Source organism: Cajanus cajan, chromosome 11 (genome assembly GCF_000230855.2).
Source record: "Cajanus cajan strain Asha chromosome 11, NIPB_CcT2T_4, whole genome shotgun sequence".
Lineage (NCBI taxonomy): Eukaryota > Viridiplantae > Streptophyta > Magnoliopsida > Fabales > Fabaceae > Cajanus > Cajanus cajan.
Window position 1 is genome coordinate 1,139,206 of NC_138527.1, and position 18,740 is coordinate 1,157,945.

Sequence of the window (18,740 nt, forward strand, 5' to 3'; positions counted from 1 at the left end):
AAGAAACCCAAACTAATCAATTTCTTACAAAAAGAAAAGCCAAATAATGAAGAGATGTTTGTTGTTTTGATGGAGCAAAGAGATATGGAGGCTATTTTAAGGATACCACCGACAAATTAACATTTAGGAGCAAAATGTTAAATATGGGGAGTAATAGTGAAGTCTACACAATGAGATCAACATACTTCATATGCATGGGAATACTCTATAGATGAGATCTTGAATTATCAAGTGTAGACTAGATGGCAATTTGGAGAATGAAAATTCCTCATAAAGTGTAGCTCATGACTTGAAGAATGTGTAGGAAATGTCTACCTACCAATGTACAACTCAAATGTGAGGTATCTCTTGCTTGGGAGTCTATAGTTTTTGTAAAGACAATCTAGGAAATTGTTAGCATGTGTTCTTTGGATGAGCAAGCACTATCATAACTTAAGTATGTTTTTGCTTCATCGGGAATAAATTGTATTTATTTAAATTATTAAAAAATTATTAATCATAAAGTTCACTAACACGAATAGAATATAAGATTTTTGTGATTGTATTGTTACTTTAATTCTTTTTAAAACAGAATCAAATTAATATTCAAATTCAAAAATATAATTTTTATAAAGAAGCTAAATTAAATTGGAAATCATCAATCCAATAATCCAATAATATTAATAATAAATGTTATTAAAAAGGTATAATAATATATTGTTTATATTAATTAAAATTCTTAAATCTTTTTTATTAATTTAGAAGTTCACTAACAAGAATAAAATATATGGTATCTACTAGAGAACTCTAGCTTGAGATAGCAACAAAAAAATGAAGTATGTGAGAAGGCTCTGCTAGAGTTTTGGTCAGAAACACTCCTTTTGAGGAAAATCCATTATTATGAAGTACAAAGAAAGTAAAAACGAAAGACCTTACAATAGTGGTGGATGAGAACATGGTTGCAATCCTTCACCAATGCTTGTTACAAAAGACATCTTATATGGATAGAGTTTTTATCTTCTTGAGAAAGGAGAGTATTTTCGAATTACAATAGTTTGATCTATGAGACGGAATTTCCAAAAGATAAGATCTATAAGGAGAATGATATGTTTGAAGTATAGACACCAGGTTTTGTTTGAGCTTTATCTACAAAAGTCAAGAGGCTTCTAAGATGAAAGAAGCAACTCCCTAAAGCCGAGGAGGACATAAAAGTAAGCCGAGACAAAACACAAAACATCTAGGAAGCTCTTCTACACCAAAAGGGGTTACAAACCTTCTCCTGAGTTGGGAATGACCGTTCTTAGGGGCAGAACGACCATTCCCACTTCACACTGTGCTTGGCCGGGAACGACCGTTCCAGATCACACAACCAAGTGCATTTTGCACACATGAAACAATCGTTTCGAGATTGGGGACAGTTGTTCCCCTTCCTAGGTGCCTATAAAAGCGTGCTATGGGCTCCATTTCTCACACACCTTATTATCTCTCCCCTTTTGACTCTTTTTAGAAGCACTCTAAGTAAAAAAACTCATTGAGAGCCTGATTAAGAGATCTCTAGTCCCTTTGGCAAAGATTTAAGAGTTTCTATAGTCTATAAATCCTTTTTGAGTGGTAGAGATGTTCTTGTAGAACGAGGAGGCTACCAAAAAGTACCCCCAAATGATTTTATGAGAAGATAATATTATAGCTTGCATCAGAGGTTTCAATCTTTTTTCCATATTTACTACTTTAATTGTATGTTTAGGAAAGTCATCATGTAGATAGGATAATCCGCAGTAGAATAGTAATAATGTAGAAATAAATAAGCCATGTATGTTTAATAAATAAATGGCTAAAAACTTAATTACATCGTTATAATGCTAGAATTGTTATAGGGTATTAAAATTGAACATCGTGGGATGCCTAACACCTTCCCCACACTTAATCGACCGTTGAACCTAACTCTGGCTGTGAAGGCCAAAGTTGAATTTGTGAAAACAATTTTCTTTCTTCGATGTTTTGTGTAAAATATCGGTAATGACTCTTTCAAACCATTTTCAAAACCATCAGTTGGAGGATTAGTCTGGTCTTTGAACAATCTGAAGCTAATGAGATTTTACAAACGGAGTTTCAAACCATTTGTTGGTTAACATCGAAATTTTTTCGGGTTTTGACATGAAGGAATATTGGAAAAGTTAGAGTTTTGTCCCTATATCCATGTTACTTAGGAGAGTTTGAAGAGTGGTGCATGCCATGAAGGGATTCTCTTGTTATTAATATCATAGGCAAACATGTTTTTTGGATGCTTAAGAATAAGATTCAACGTGAGTGAGCAAAGACAGGGTTGTTCACATTGTTGACAAGTATCAAGATTACTTTATTGTTCAATTTGCATCTAAAGAAGATTATAAGCATGCCTTATTTTAAGGTCCATGGATGATTGCAAACCACTATATAGTGGTTTAGAGATGAAGGCCTTTCTTCACCATTATTGCAACCAATACTTGTAAAATTGTAGCAAGGGTGCAAATCCTTAGACTTCCTATCAAACACTTAAACGATAGACTTCTTTAAAGGGTTAGGAGTAAATTAGGGACTATGCTCAATATTGGTAAAAATGTACTTTTGTTCAATCTTGTAGAAGGTTTGTTAGGATATGTTAGGAATTGATTTGGGAAAGTAGTTGGTCTCTCAAATTAATGTTCTTGGGCATATTCTAAAATTAAAGTATGAGGGACTTCATTCAATATGCTTCAAATATGGCAAATATGGTCACAACCAAGATAGTTGTATTGATCTAATGGTTGGTGATGAGTAGCAAAAACATCATGACATTCAAGTAAAAGCTTCTATAAAAGTTGATGGAGGTTTGGTGAGTGACATAATAGGCAAAGAAAACCTTGATTTTGAGGTACAAGTGGCAAAGATAGAACAAATGGGTCAATCAAGTTTGGATCTATATGGTTTGTATTGGCCATGGATGATTGGCAAGAAAGGGAAGAAATCTATAAAAATATCTTTTGATCCGAAACAGAAGGTGGGAAAATTGCATGATTCAAAAACCAATATAAGCTAGGATTTTAAGAATATCTTGTAAGACATTGGCCTCCCTAAGATGTTCATAAACCTGACTTGGGCTTGTATCTCTACACCTAAGATGTGTATGCTTTGTTATGCATAAAGTGCCTATTTCACATTATTGAGATAATTATTTCACAAAAATTATGGAATCCAAATAAACTATCTAGAAAAGGCCCTTATCTATCTCACTTGGCTTTTGTGGATGATCTCACCCTCTTTGCAAAAATGTCTATGGATTAAGTAGAGATTATGCAAACTTGTTTGGATCTATTTTGCAGTAGTTTCAAGCAAAAGATTAGTAGCTTTTAAGAATGTTGGATGGAATGTGAAGCAATAAATGAGTAATTCCTCTCTAGTTACCAAAAAAAACACAATTTAGGGAAGTACTTGAGGGTCCCTTTTCATCATCATAAGGTTAGTAAAGGAATGTATCATTCAATGCTTGATAAAGTGAGCCAATGATTGAGTAGCTGAAAGGCCAAAAGTCTATTGTTTGCTAGACGACTAAGAATGATGAATGGAATGTGAAGCAACAAATTAGTAATTCCTTTGGATACCAAAGAATAAACAATTTGGAGAAGTACTTGGGTGTCCCTATTCATCATCGTAAGGTGAGGAAAATGTATCATTCAATGCTTGATAAAGTGGGCTAATGACTAAGTAGTCAGAAGGCTAAAAATCTATCTTTTGTTGGATGGATTACTCTCACAAAAACTATTTTTGTAGCTCTTCCAATGTATAGTATGCAATCTACCTTCTTTCTAAGACAATTATGTGGTGAGATTGATCAGAGATGTAGATGTTTCCTATTATGGGGCATGATAACTTGCAAAGGAAAATACATATTTCTTGGTTGATGATATGTACACCTAAGGAGGAAGGAGGTCTTAGACTAAGAGGTGTTAGACAAATGAATAAATTATTCATGATGAAAAATTGTTTGCATATGTGTAACAATCCAAACAAGCTTTGGGTTAAGGTGGTGAAAGCTAAATATAATTGTGGTGAGAAAACTTTCCCATTTTTCAATAGAAAGTCAAATGCTTCAAATATTTGGTGAGGCATGTGCGATGCATGGGATTCTTTCAAATCCAATATTGTTTAATAGGTGGGGGATGGCAAATGTGTTAAATTTTGGTTGGACCAATGGCTTCCTTCAAGAAATACTATGAATTACTATGGAGGATTTTGTTGAGTTTGTTTGCCAATAAGAACTTATCTACAAAATAGAAGGGTTTAAAGTCAAGTGAATTGTCCTATATGTGGCAAAAACTTGGAGAATGCATGGCTCCTATTGTGGGGCATGATCAGGCCAATAAATGTTGGGAAGTAAGCCAATTAAGGAATCTTATTTATGCCAATATGGTCGAGGTAGAAAACTTAAAGGAGTCGATTTTCAATGTTATTTAGAAAAGTGGCAACAATCAAGCTTTAGAGCTTTCCATTATGCTTTGGAGCATGTGGATGAGTAGGAACCAACTCTTCTAGGATGGAAAAGTTTGAAACCCTACTAAGAATGTAGATAGAGCTATAAATAGTTTGAAGGCATGGAAAAAAGCTCAACATAAGAATGAAGATCAAGCCAATATAGCCGTTACACCATGTGATAGGTGGACACACTCGAGTAGCGAAAGTTTTAGATGTAATATTGACATTGCCCTCTTTATGTCAAAAGGTGTGTTCAAAGTGAGGATGTGCATCCTAGACCACAAATATATGTTCATACAGGTTAGAACAAACACCCCTTTCCATTTAAAACCTCACGAGTGTAAGGCTTTAGCAATAGCAGAAGTAGTAGCTTGAATTAGAGAACTCGGGATAAAAAAAAGTAATGTCAGAGTCAAATGTAAATGTGTAGTAGATAATATAAAATTGGCTCACTTAGATAACTCAAAATATGAGGATCTCATTTGTAAAGGTAAGTTTATGCTACGTAGTTTACCAAATTGTCACAGGTATTTTCTTTTAGATTATCTAATTTTGTGGCTCACATATAAAGATTTAAAATAAAATAATTTAAATTTGTTTCTATAAAAAAATGTTTTAAATCATTCATACACACACACACACACACACACATATATATATATATATATATATATATATATATATATATATGATTTAAGTTTTCAAAAATTGATAAAGTTTATCAAATAAATAATAGGCTAAAAACCTATTTTGGTCTCTTATAATAATTGTTTGTTTCAATTTAGTCCCACTTTTATTTTTGGTCTCAATTTGGTCCCTAATAAATTAATTGGTTGCAATGTCGGACTTCCGTCCAAATTATTTAAACGGAGTTAACTGTTGGCCACATGGATGCCACGTAGATGCATAGGTGGATGCCAAATTTGATTAATGCATCTGGAACTAGAATGGTCCGTTCTGGTTTCAAAACGGGCCATTCTGGTTCTAGAATGCCAAACACAAACGGTCGATGATTATAGTTCACGGTTGTGAATCGTGCAAGGAAAAAGACTCAAGGTACAAAGCATTTCAAACACTTGATTTGGTAATATTGTCAATGGGGATTGATAACTTCAATTGCTAAACATTTGGGCTATACAATGTATCATTAAGGACAATGCAATGTATCACTAATGGTAACAAGTTTTATTTCATTGTTGGTCAAATTGGAGTGAACCACTTACTATCAAATTGACACTATACAGTCAAGGATGAAACGACATGGTATTTCCCCTTAAGTCATTGACCGATGTACCCCAACAACAACAACCTGTTCTTGAGGAGGTACAACCTGAAGTAAAGGAAGAAGATACACAAGACCAACATTTCACCACACAACCACATGTACAAGTAGATAATGCTGATATCCTATCAGCCATTCAGTGTTATATGGTGGATAAGATGTATTATTGAAACCTTCAGCGTTATCCAGATGATTTCCCTTCTCAGTAATTTCTTTGAACTTTTTTAGTATATGTTATGTTATGTTATGAATTTTTATTTTCAATCTTTGAACCATATTTCTGTCTTTAAATTTATGATATGTTATGAATTTTTATTTTCAATTTTTGAAACATTGCGGCATTTTGTTGAACGTACGTATGCGTTTTGGGACGGCTGGTTCTGAATCTAGAATGACCCGTTCTGCTGCACTCGTGATGTGTTAATTTTGCATATGGAACGACCCGTTCCAAATTCAAAATTAACACACAACATGTGCAACCAGAACGGCCCGCTCTGGTTTCAGAACGGGCCGTTCTGGTTCCAGATGCATTAATAAAATTTGGCATCCACTTATGCATCTACGTGGCATTCACGTGGCATCCACGTGGTCAACAGTTAACTCCGTTTAAATAATTTCGACGGAAGTATGACATTGCAACCAATTAATTTATTAGGGACCAAATTGAGGCAAAAAATAAAAGTGAGACTAAATTGAAACAAACAATTATTATAAGGGACCAAAATAGGTTTTTAGCCTAAATAATAATAAATATTAGATAATTAATACAAAATTATAAATTTTTTTTATTTCAAATAACAAATTTTTTTTCTTTTTGTTACAAAATTATATTTTCAATTTGAAAATAGTTTGACTATTATATCTTGAAAATTTTGGAGAAAAATTTCTTAATACAAAAATTCTTACTTTTACATATAAAAATATATTTTTTTGTCTTCCATTCTCACTCTTATAAAAATTATTTATTTTACATTGTTCTAAAAGTTGAAATTGTTGTTTTTAATCCTTAAAAAGGTGTAAGTTTATTTTTTTTAGAAAGAGAGAATAAATTTTATTTTAATTTTTATAAAATGTTTTTGTTTGATTTACACCTCTCTAAAACTTAAAATCATTATTTTTAATACATAATATTTATTTTTAAATACTTATAAAACTTTTAAGGGATATATTACATATTACTAATATAATATCAAATATAGCTGTGAGTATTATTAGAGATAATCACTTAATCATATGATAAATACAAAAATAATTGTATAATATTAATGACCATAACAAAAATTTTAATTTTAAAGAGATGAGACATAATATATATATATTTTTACAATAAATAACTCATTTAATAAATACTAAAAATATATTTAAAAATTATTGTTATTATTTGTTTTTTACAAATATCTCTCTTTTATGTCAGCGTATTCTTTTCCCAACCTGAAGAGTTATTTTATTTAATTTTATTTTTTTAAAATAAGCGAGTGAAAGCGTGAAAGTTTATTTTGTTGACGAAACGACACCGTGTGGCTCTTCCTCCTACCAAGGAAATCGAGTTAGCGTGCCGTTGGTTAAAATGGTTAGGGTTTTTCCTTTACTCGTTTCTCTTGCAAACAAAATTTCTCCCACCGCATTGCCATCAACATGGAGGAGGGAACTTCCGATTCCGAGACCGACCGAATCCGCAACATCTGCATCCTTGCGCACGTCGACCACGGCAAGACCACCCTCGCCGACCACCTCATCGCCGCGGCGGGCGGCGGCGTCGTCCACCCGAAGCTGGCCGGTCGCGTCCGCTTCATGGACTACCTGGACGAGGAGCAGCGGCGCGCCATCACCATGAAGAGCTCCTCCATCCTCCTCCGGTACGAGCGCCACGCCGTGAACCTCATCGACTCCCCCGGCCACATCGACTTCTGCAGCGAGGTCTCCACCGCCGCCCGCCTCAGCGACGGCGCTCTCCTCCTGGTGGACGCCGTCGAGGGCGTCCACATCCAGACCCACGCCGTCCTCCGCCAGTGCTGGATCGAGCGCCTCACCCCCTGCCTCGTCCTCAACAAACTCGACCGCTTGATCACCGAACTCAAACTCACTCCCTCCGAAGCCTACACGCGCCTCTCCCGCATCGTGCACGAGGTCAACGGAATAGTCAGCGCTTACAAATCCGAGAAGTATTTGTCCGACGTCGACTCTCTCCTCGCCGGCGCTTCCACCTCCGGTGAGGCCCTCGAGGATTACGACGACAACGAGGATGTCTTCCAGCCGCAGAAAGGTAACGTTATATTCGCTTGCGCTTTGGACGGTTGGGGCTTTGGGATTCGCGAGTTTGCTGAGATATACGCTTCCAAGCTTGGCGCTAGTGTGAATGCCCTTCAGAGAGCGCTTTGGGGTGCCAAGTTTTATAACCCTAAGACGAAGATGATTGTTGGGAAGAAAGGGGTTGGTGCTAATAAGAAGCCTATGTTTGTTCAGTTTGTGTTGGAGCCGTTGTGGCAGGTTTATCAGGGGGCTTTGGATGGGGACAAGGGGTTGGTTGAGAAGGTTGTTAGGTCGTTTAGTTTGTCGGTGCCGCCGCGGGAGCTGCAGAATAAGGATGTGAAGGTCGTGCTTCAGGCGGTTATGAGCCGGTGGCTTCCACTTTCGGATGCGGTTTTGGGGATGGTGGTTAGGTGTTTGCCGGACCCCGTTGTGGCACAGGCGTATCGGATATCGAGGCTGGTTCCGAAGAGGGAGGTTGAGGTTGCTGAGGATGAGAGGGCGGTGGTAGAGGAGGTGGAGATGGTGAGGAAGGCGGTGGAGGGGTGTGAATGTGGGGAGGAGGTTCCTTGTGTTGCTTTTGTGTCGAAGATGTTTGCTGTGCCGGTTAAGATGCTGCCTGGACAAAGGGGGGAGGTTGGCAATGGTTATGGTGATGAGGGAGAGGCTGATTCGGATGAATGTTTTTTGGCGTTTGCTAGAATTTTTAGTGGGGTTTTGTATGCGGGGCAGAGAGTTTTTGTGCTCTCTCCGTTGTATGATCCGTTGAAAGGGGAATCTATGCAGAAGCATATACAGGAGGCTGAGTTGAAATCACTGTATTTGATGATGGGGCAAGGGTTGAAAGTAGTGACATCTGCCAAGGCAGGGAATATTGTTGCCATTGCTGGCCTTGGCCAGCATATATTGAAAAGTGCTACCCTTTCTTCAACTAGGAACTGTTGGCCATTTTCCAGTATGGCATTCCAAGTTGCCCCGACTTTGAGAGTCGCAATTGAGCCGTCTGATCCTGCTGATGTGGGTGCGCTGCTCAAAGGATTGAGACTTCTGAATCGAGCGGATCCATTTGTGGAGGTCACGGTGTCTGCAAGGGGAGAGCACGTTCTCGCTGCTGCCGGAGAAGTTCATCTTGAGAGATGCGTTAAGGATTTAAAGGAGAGGTTTGCAAGGGTAAGCTTGGAGGTCTCTCCGCCTCTTGTTTCATACAAAGAGAGCATTGAGGGAGACGTATCCAATGTGCTGGAAAATTTGAAAGTTCTTAGCAGGAGATCCGATTATGTTGAAAAATCTACACCCAATGGAAGGTGTGTTGTTCGGGTGCAGGTGATGAAACTTCTACCTTCTCTTACAAAGGTGCTCGACGAAAGCTCTGATTTACTTGGTGATGTCATTGGAGTAAAGTCGGGGCAGACAGTAAAAAGTTTGGAAACCCAGAGGCAGAGTATTCTTGAAAACGATAACCCAACTGAAGTACTAAAAAAACGCATATTGGATGCAGTGGAGGGTGATATTTTGAGCAGGAATGAGAATGACAAGGACCATGCTGAGAAATGTAAATTGAAGTGGCAAAAGATTTTGAGGAGGATATGGGCACTTGGACCTAGGCAGATTGGTCCTAACATTCTCTTTACTCCTGATATTAAAGCAGAAAGTACTGATAATTCTGTCTTAATACGAGGTTGTCCTCGGGTATCAGAAAGGTTCGGCTTTGTGGCTGATTCTAGTGTCAGTGACTCGGTTGCTGAGACATCTTCAAATGCAAACCAAGCTTCGATCACAGATGCTGAGCACCTTGAGAGTAGTGTTATATCTGGCTTCCAATTGGCCACTTCAGCTGGACCCTTGTGTGATGAACCTATGTGGGGTTTGGCATTTGTCATTGAGGCACGCATAACACCATTTTCAGGGCAGCATGACGAATCTGAAACACACCAACAATCTGAGCAGTATGGCCTATTTGCAGGGCAAGTAATTGCAACTGTCAAAGATGCTTGTAGAGCAGCAGTGCTTCAGAATAAGCCACGGCTTGTAGAAGCAATGTACTTCTGTGAATTGAATACACCTACTGAATATTTGGGTCCCATGTATGCTGTACTTTCTCGAAGACGGGCCCGAGTTCTGAAGGAAGAGATGCAAGAAGGTTCACCTTTCTTCACTGTGCATGCATATGTTCCTGTTTCTGAGAGTTTTGGTTTTGCGGATGAGCTTAGAAGGTGGACTTCTGGTGCTGCAAGTGCACTTCTTGTACTTAGCCACTGGGAAGCACTTCCTGAGGATCCTTTCTTTGTACCTAAAACAGAAGAGGAGATTGAAGAGTTTGGAGATGGTTCCAGTGTTCTTCCAAATACGGCAAGAAAATTAATTAACGCAGTCAGACGGCGTAAGGGCCTTCCTGTGGAGGAAAAGGTAGTACAGCATGGAACCAAGCAGAGGACACTGGCTCGTAAAGTCTGATACTTTTTATTACAGTTGTCTCCTTAGCTCATTATCTGTGAAGAGAACCTGTTAGTTGTTAAATGTATTTGTAACTCCATATGTCATGTATTGTACCATTAGGAACATTTTTTCAGCATGGGTTTATTTTTATATATCTTCACCAAAAATTGTCACATACGAATACAATCAAATTCATGATGATTTAATATTTTTTAAGCAATCTGTATTGTCTCATTTCAATTTCTGTACTCTTGTCTGATGTGTTTCTACCCCCTCCTGATCCTAGTTTGGATCTCAATCTTGATTATTTGATACCCACTCTGTATTTTGTATAAGGCTAGACCTTGATGCTATGAATAATTCCTGCTTTGAATTCTACATATTATTGGAATACTTTGAAGCAAATTCTGTCATGAAGTTGTGATTACAGATCATAATGAAGAAATGCTCAAAAGGCAGGGTTGTGAAAATCTGTTCCTATGACACTTGATAACATCTCCCTGGTTATCAGATCTTAAAGGAAAAAAAAGCTGCATTCATGTCCTGAGAATATTACTTGTACTTCTTTCGTGAGTAAACAAACCTTCAAAAGAAAGAATGAGAGATGCGTATTTGGTCCACTGAAATTTACATCTACTACTTTATACAATAGTGGAAGCTACAGGAGTCTTTTTTCCTATTCATTCTACGGTTTAGTGAATTTTTAAATTCTTTTACTAACATGTAGTGCAAACACTGTATAAACTATATATATATATATATATATATATATATATATATATATATATATATATATATATATATATGTAGTTTGTACTTTGAAGTGTAGAATAGGATAGTGTTCAATGTGAGAAAGTGAAAAAATGAGAGTACAAATTTGGTCAACACCGAATTACTTTTCCCTAAAATTACGCTCATGAGGCATGTTTTATTTATCTTTTGTGATGTTTTATTGTCTCTTTTTTCTGAATTAGTTGAGACCGTGAGATTGAATAGAAATTAGGAATTCAAATTGAGAGAGCTCAAAAGGGCTACATTTGTTGGAAATAAGAGAGAGCGAGGACCCTAGCAGGTAGCTTCACTAACGTGGTGGCAAGATGTGATGACAGCAATAAGGGAGAATGAAGCAATAGATGAAAGAAAGAGGAGGAAACAAAGGTGCACTCCTTCCTGTTTTGTTTTCATTTACACATTCATACCAGAGGTAGGTTTTCTTCTTATTCCTCTATTTTCATTTTCCCCTTGGTGCCATTTTATAAATTTTATCATTTTATTCTCTCTTGAATTTAAATAGTTCTATATTTTCCTAACACCGCTTTATTTTTATATAATTTAGTTTTATGTATTTAGATCTTGTCTTTTCTTTCACAATTGATTGTGCTATGTTGATTTAGGAGGATTTTTTGGTTGGTTTGTTGGGATTTTTTATCTCTTTTTTATTTTGTTAATCATGAGATTATTGATGCAACAACGGGTTTTTCATTGGATTTGTGATAGCACACAAAGGAACACCCCTGACGTCAGAAAACTATGTTTTGGTCTCCCAACGGATTGCCTTCAATCCCTGTTTGCTTACATCTTTCTCAATCTCTCAACTTCCTTTCAACTTAGACTACCACCCTAACTACCCTGTATTTATTTTTTCAAAGTTTAGGTTTAACCATTTGATTGTGTTTCAGGCTTCTGGGTGGGTTATCTTACTTGCATTCACACACCTTCTGATGAAGTTTCTTCCTTTTTACTATTTTTGTTCCTTTTTTGCATATATGTGTTTGAATTTGTTTGATTTTATGCTTTAAAAGAATTTTCTTTTTGGCTGTGTTTTTTGTGGTGTTTAGATCAGATTCCGTACTTTGAGGCTGGTGATTGTGTGGCATGTGATAATGAGAAGGAGGGGATCATTGAGTACATGAAAAGTGATGTGGGTGATTTAGATATTGGGGTTTCTTATCTCCTTGTTTGAATACCAATCAAAGTGATGCTGGGAATTAAATAGGGGATTCTGAGGTGTCAGCTCATCAGTTTCATGGTCATGTGATTCCAGAACATTACTGAAAGCACACTGATTTTTTAGCTTGATATCCAACACACCCTTTCAATCCAAATATCTTCATATTGAAAGCAAGTGCCTTGTTGCTTCCCCATTTCATGCATTAAAATGCGCAAGCTCCCGATTCAAAGCTCTCAAACGGTAAACCAAACTTGTTGTAGATATCTTATTTGAGCCAGTCGATTTCTTAGAGAGAACAAATGTTTCTGAAGAAGAAAGCTCAGAGTCGCAGAAGGCAGTACACTTGAATGTGGAATTTTGGAATGTACATCTTTAGTGTAAACCTCCCCAGGAAGGGCATATATGACAAACTACTCTGACTTGATTCTTAAAAGTCTTCATCAAATGAAAATTGTTGATTGAAAATGTTGAAAATAGTCTTCAGATTTCAATTGCAGAACACTTTGGAGATGAAGCAGCAAAATATTACTAGGCATCCTACGGCTTTATTTGTGACCAACATCAATTTGCATGTTCGATATGCCGTAAATAAAATTTATGTAAGATATCACATCACATTTGGCTTGTGCATTGACCAACCTCTCTATTCTGTCTTTAAAGTGTTTGGGGATGTACTTTGTTTTGAGACAAAACTTTAGTATGGTACCATAGATACTGTTGTTGTTGTGCTCTAATCAAAATTGGAGTTTCACTTGAATAATATGCACAATAAATGTTCATTAAATGTAAATGCTGATTATAAGGTAAGACTCTTTCTGGTTAGAGAACAATACCGATAATATCTATAGTATTGAAGCTAAGTTGTCCTTGTTTTGATTTCACAGTCATAGCAATGGAGCTTTAACTTTTGCTGATGGTGTTTGCAGACATCCACAGGAAATTATTGATAGCCGTGAACCCTTTTCAAATGTTACCTTTTTTTGTCTGAAACTAGTACCATGGCAAGGTATAAAGTTTTGGCTTTTGGTGAGTAGAGCCCACATCCTTTTGCAATTGCAAGTTCTGCATATAGGTATCTTGTTGCTACTCTCAGTTTTTTGTGCCTTGGTCATGACTTTAAACTATTCTATGCTTTAAGATGATAATAGGTCCAGATAATTTTATAGCTCAAAAGGAAAGAAAAAATCTGAAATATCAATTTTGACAACTGAAGCATTACATGGTATGATGTTTGATAGAAAGTGTCAAACTGTGTCCTCTTTGCCTTTATTGATAACTTTGTATACATTATAAATTTATAATAACGATGACCGTTTGCAACACATTTTTTAACAAACCCTTTTTAATGTTAAAATTTATTGAAAATTACAAAATAACGAATAAATTTCATGAAAGTAGTAAAACTGACAAAATTTTGTAATTTTCTAGTACAACCCGTACCCGATGATACCGCGACCGCTACTCAATTTTTAAAAAATGAGTCGTAGAACCAATATCATCTAGTTCATCAATAATTGGGATAGGAAAATGGTCTTTTATAATGACAACATTGAGTCCACAATAATCCATACAAAATTACCACAAACTATATTTTCTTTAAGCAATAAAAGGGGAAAAAGGGGTTTTTTTTTTTTTTTTTTTGGAGTGATAATGCCATCTTGCAACACATTATTGATTAGTTGGGTCATGGTATCTTTTTGTGCATGGGGTAACAATATGGTTTGACATTGATGGGTGGGGTGGAGGGAAGTAAATTAATATGATGATCATGGGAGAATGAAGGGGGTAAACCATGAGGTTTATCAATAACATGAGGAAAAGCTATAAGTATTTGACAAATATTTGGGGAAATGGAATCAGGAAGAGTAGTGATAGCAATATCAGGTGAAGTGGTTAGGGGAGTGAAAGATAATAATGCCAAAGCAATAGCACTGGTGTGCATGGCATGACACAATTAGTGAAAGGTAGAAAGTTAAGGTGAAAAGGAAGGATTACCTAGGAGAGTGATGGGTTGATTGTTATGAGTGAAGTATAAGGAAGGTTTGGTAAAATCAACTTAGATGGACCCAAGAGTCCTCAACCAATCCATTCCTAAAACAACAACAGCACCTTCAATAAGAAGTAAATAGAAAGGAATGTTGAAGGAATGTTGTTGAAAAGAGACGGGAAGGTTGGGACTAATACCTGAATATGTAAGGTGTGGTCTCCATTTCCAATGAGGGCCAAAAAAAAAGTGAGGTGGGTTGAGATGACAATTTTAGGTGAGTGGTTAAACAAGTTTGTAAAATATTATGAGAATTACCCATGGTAACAAGAAGACCAAAAATATTACCATTAAATTTGAAGGTATGTGGGGAATGGTGTTCTTGTAAGGCTTAGTGTGATAAATGTAGATGAATGGCTTCTTGAGGATCGGATTCCGATGTTGGATCAAGGTTAGGTTCAAGAGACAGTTCATCTGTGGACAAAAGGAGAAAACAATGATTAGTGCATTTATGGCTTGGAACAAATTTCTCATAGAATTGTAGCACAACCCAACAATGCTGCATTCCGGCAATTGGGAAGGGTTGAGGCAACGAATGGGTAATAGGGTAGAATTATTTGTATTATAGGAATTGAGAAGAAAGGTCGTGATGGCTAGGCTGAAGAATGATTGGATTTAATTTTGGGATCTTATTTAGCCTCATGAGTTTGGTAAGACCAATAGCTTGGGTCACAAATGTGGGTATAAGGATGGCTAACTCAACTTTAATATCAACATTGAGGCTTGAAAGAAAACAGTTAAAGATGTTTTCAGGAGTGAGCCTAACAATGCGATTGCACATTTTCTCAAAATGTGCTTGATAATTAGAAAGAAAACCAGACTACTGGAGTTTAAACAATTGCCCTTGATGGTTCTTGTACGAAGAAGGTCCAAATCAGATTTTCATGGCACGTAGAAAAGTGAACCAGTCTATAAGTTGGTTATTATAAAGTATCCATTTAAACCAACTTAAGACCTCTTACTACACATATAAAACCCTGCCATGTGAATCCCTTGATCCCAAAGAATCTGATAATACCGGAAAAACTGATCAACCTGAAAAGTCTAGTCCAATGGTTTCGAGCCCTCAAAAGGTTTGAGTTTAAATTAGGGTTACAAGGAAGAAATGTAGTGAGTTGTGAGAGAAAGTGAGTGAGTTGTTCCACAACCCCGACCAAAATGGAAGTAGGAGACTCATCAAGAGAGTCCATGATTGTTTGCAATATAGAATGATGCGAATCAAGTAAGAGCATCATCTCCCACTTATTTGGAAATAGGTTTGGGAGGCATGGAGTAGGAGACACCGAAAGCAACACCAAATTGTTAGGGCTAGTAGTCTCAAACCTAAGGAAGAGAAGGTAGGATCCCTATTTTTTAGACTACTTCAAGACTATAAAAGAAACTGTAAAATCAACAACTTCATTCTTATCCAAATCGTAACTACAACAGAAAATATATGACAAACTAAAAAAAATTATGATCCTACACGTGGAATTTAGGGAATAAAACTATAATTCAATTTCAATTAAAATTCTTTAGCCACGTGATTTCCTTGTTGTCCTGATGGAACTGTTTGTTTGTTGGGCTTGAGGTCAAACATAATGCATATATAACAAGTTTAGGACATGGATCTGATAACGTGAATAAGTAATGATTTGACAAATAGCAATGCAGAAAAAAACTTTAAACTTGAATTCAAGTGAAAAAGATAAACATGGGTTTTGTAATAATGAATCCAATTAATAAGGATCTGTTTGACCGGGCGGGGATTAAAGTGGAATTTTCATATTTTGGAAGAGTGAATGGCAATAAAAGAAGACTGAACAAAACTATAAAAGATGAAAGAGTTTGTGTCGAAAGGCAAAAAAACATGAAGAAGGTATCGTTCTCCATTTCTTCCGCGAAGCCCCAATCGAAGCCCGAACACGTCAGCACCTTGGATGAGTCCCAAAACGACAGCAGCAGAACCAAACACTTGATCACCGAATTCGACCCTTCCAAACTCGCAACCCCTTCCGCCCCCAAAACCCTAATCCCCCCAATCCATAACCAATGGAAACCCCTCAACCCTCGCAGCCAACGACACACCGAAGATACCGCCGCCGCGCCGTGGCGCCGCACTCCGGCGGAGACCGAGGTTCTGCGTAAGCTGAAGCTGCAGGACGACCTGCAGAGGCTGCCGGAGCACCAGGGGTTGGAGGAGTTCGAGGATATCCCCGTCGCGGGCTTCGGCGCCGCGCTGCTCGCCGGGTACGGCTGGCGCGAAGGGATGGGTATTGGGAAGAACGCGAAGGAGGACGTGAAGGTGGCGCAGATCAAGCGGAGAACCGCCGGGGAAGGATTAGGGTTTGTTCGCGATGCTACCGTTCCCACCAACAACGCCAATTTGAATCATTGCAGCTCTGATTTACGTCATTTGCAGATATAATTATCGGAGATCCCACAAATGATCTTAACATTGCATACAAATAATGGTTATGTAAGGTTGAATTAGGTTTATAAACCACTTTCTTAACAATAGTATTGTCTTACTGATCAGTGAACACCTTAGTGGTGGGTTCTCTAATACGTTGAATCCTCCTTTATCTGATTCTCTGGTATTAACTGTTTTAGGTTATGTGGAATAGAATCAGTTTTGAGATCAGGCCTGTGCTTCTCAAATTATGTGTATAGCTGTTGGCTTTTGTTTTCTCAACTATAATTGAAATTTTATTTCATTATCTGTGTTTATTATTTTTGTGCATAGTGCATGCCTGTCAACGATGAGCTTTAGTTCTGGTCTTATCTTTCTTAGTTGATGGTGCTTGGGTCAGTGACTTTGCTGTATGCTATTTGGTACAAGGACAGGACAGGGAAAGATAGATTAAGTTAAGGCTAAGGGGCTTCATTGGGATTTCAATACCTGGGATCAAGTATCCTCTTTTTTTCGATTTTCAAAGCTTCGTTTGTTCAAACAGTTTTATTCGGTTAGCAATGTTTAATAGAGTGATATCAAAAACCAGAATTGAATTGACTTTGGGGTCACTTATATTAGTTTTTAAAATCATAAATATATGTTAAATGGAGGCAATACAATGTGACTTCTGTTTATAGGATTTTTAGATTTGGAATAGGCGATGTGGTAATGAGCAATGGCGTAATTTTGTAAGATTGTTTTGTCTTGTGCTATGGATTTTGTTTACAGATTTGGGTTAGCTACTTGCAATCCAAGTGTTGCTATGGATTTACTCAACCAACCCTTTACTCTTTTTTTTTTTTTCTTTTTTTGATGAGATGAGAGAGACTGAGTTTCTAGGCAATGTCTCTGGGAAGCCATATATTCTATAAACATATTTTTGCAGATGCAACTGACAATTGAGAGGCGAGAATTTATGTGGTTGGATCCCACATAAGACTTTAAGCCATCTTCTACAATCAACAAAACCTTTCTACAGCCTAAGTTGCATTATGTTGATGGAAATAAATTAATCTGATTAATGCACGTATTTAACTGCTCTAATATACAAAATTGAGAAGTTTCATATGAGTAGTTGAATTTGAAAATGTGTTTTTCAATCATTTTCTTTTCCATGCAAGTTTTATCTATTATTGTGTTTCCAAATGGTTTGTTCTTTCTTGTAAGTTTGACTTTTGCATTTTGCAAGTTAATGGTGGATATATGTTGAATATGATTCCTGTAAGAATGTACAGAAATCATGCGGAGAAGGTAGTAACATTTCCTAGATGACAGTCAATGAGTCTGAAATTATGATTAAACTATGTAAATGATCAAATTATATATAATTTTATAAAAAAATCCTGTGTCACATCAGGTATCAAAATATTTGGATATGTGGAATGATTGTTAGAGAATTTTAACTATTATCTCATTCAAGAATATTAAGTGAGTGTAATCTAATTTTAACATAGACATTTTCCCCATACATGTAGCCCAAGTTTCCTATTAGAATTCATTGTTCTTCACTCCCAGATTCGTATGTGATGACATCATGCCTTAATGTTTCTATGAATCCTGACATTTATAACTATTATGGAGTGCTTAAAATTGAGACAAGTTTAATTATATAAATGTTGATCATCACCGAATCAACAATTGAGTGACATTTATAACTATTATCGAGTGCTTAGAACTGAGACACGTCTAACTATATAAATGTTGACCATCACTGAATCAACAATTGAGTGACCTGTATTGTACAATATTAAACAGTGTTTAAAAAACCGGACCGAACCGGCCGGTCGGACCGGTTGGACCGGGAACCGGTGGTCCAGCCGGTCCGAACCTTAAGTTGGATCGGTTATGCAGTCGACCCGTTTCAAACCGGATTGAATCG

General features: G+C 36.9%; 2 protein-coding genes across 2 annotated transcripts; both read left to right on the forward strand.

The window, feature by feature from the left end:
* Window positions 1-7,295: 7,295 nt before the first annotated feature.
* On the forward strand, window positions 7,296-10,652 carry LOC109787836 (Ribosomal protein S5/Elongation factor G/III/V family protein). Its single transcript, XM_020346410.3, has one exon. It carries the CDS (start codon window positions 7,385-7,387, stop codon window positions 10,448-10,450), a length of 3,066 nt encoding a protein of 1,021 aa, XP_020201999.2. The 5' UTR covers window positions 7,296-7,384; the 3' UTR covers window positions 10,451-10,652.
* Window positions 10,653-16,105: 5,453 nt separating this feature from the next.
* LOC109787844 (protein MOS2) lies at window positions 16,106-17,136 on the forward strand. The gene has a single exon (XM_020346422.3). The coding sequence runs from the start codon at window positions 16,121-16,123 to the stop codon at window positions 16,832-16,834; it is 714 nt and encodes a 237-aa protein (XP_020202011.2). The 5' UTR covers window positions 16,106-16,120; the 3' UTR covers window positions 16,835-17,136.
* Window positions 17,137-18,740: the final 1,604 nt, after the last annotated feature.

Bases quoted from the DNA above. Each gene is read 5' to 3' on its own strand.
- LOC109787836 (XM_020346410.3), top strand. From the start codon at position 7,385: ATGGAGGAGGGAACTTCCGATTCCGAGACCGACCGAATCCGCAACATC.
- LOC109787844 (XM_020346422.3), top strand. From the start codon at position 16,121: ATGGGTTTTGTAATAATGAATCCAATTAATAAGGATCTGTTTGACCGG.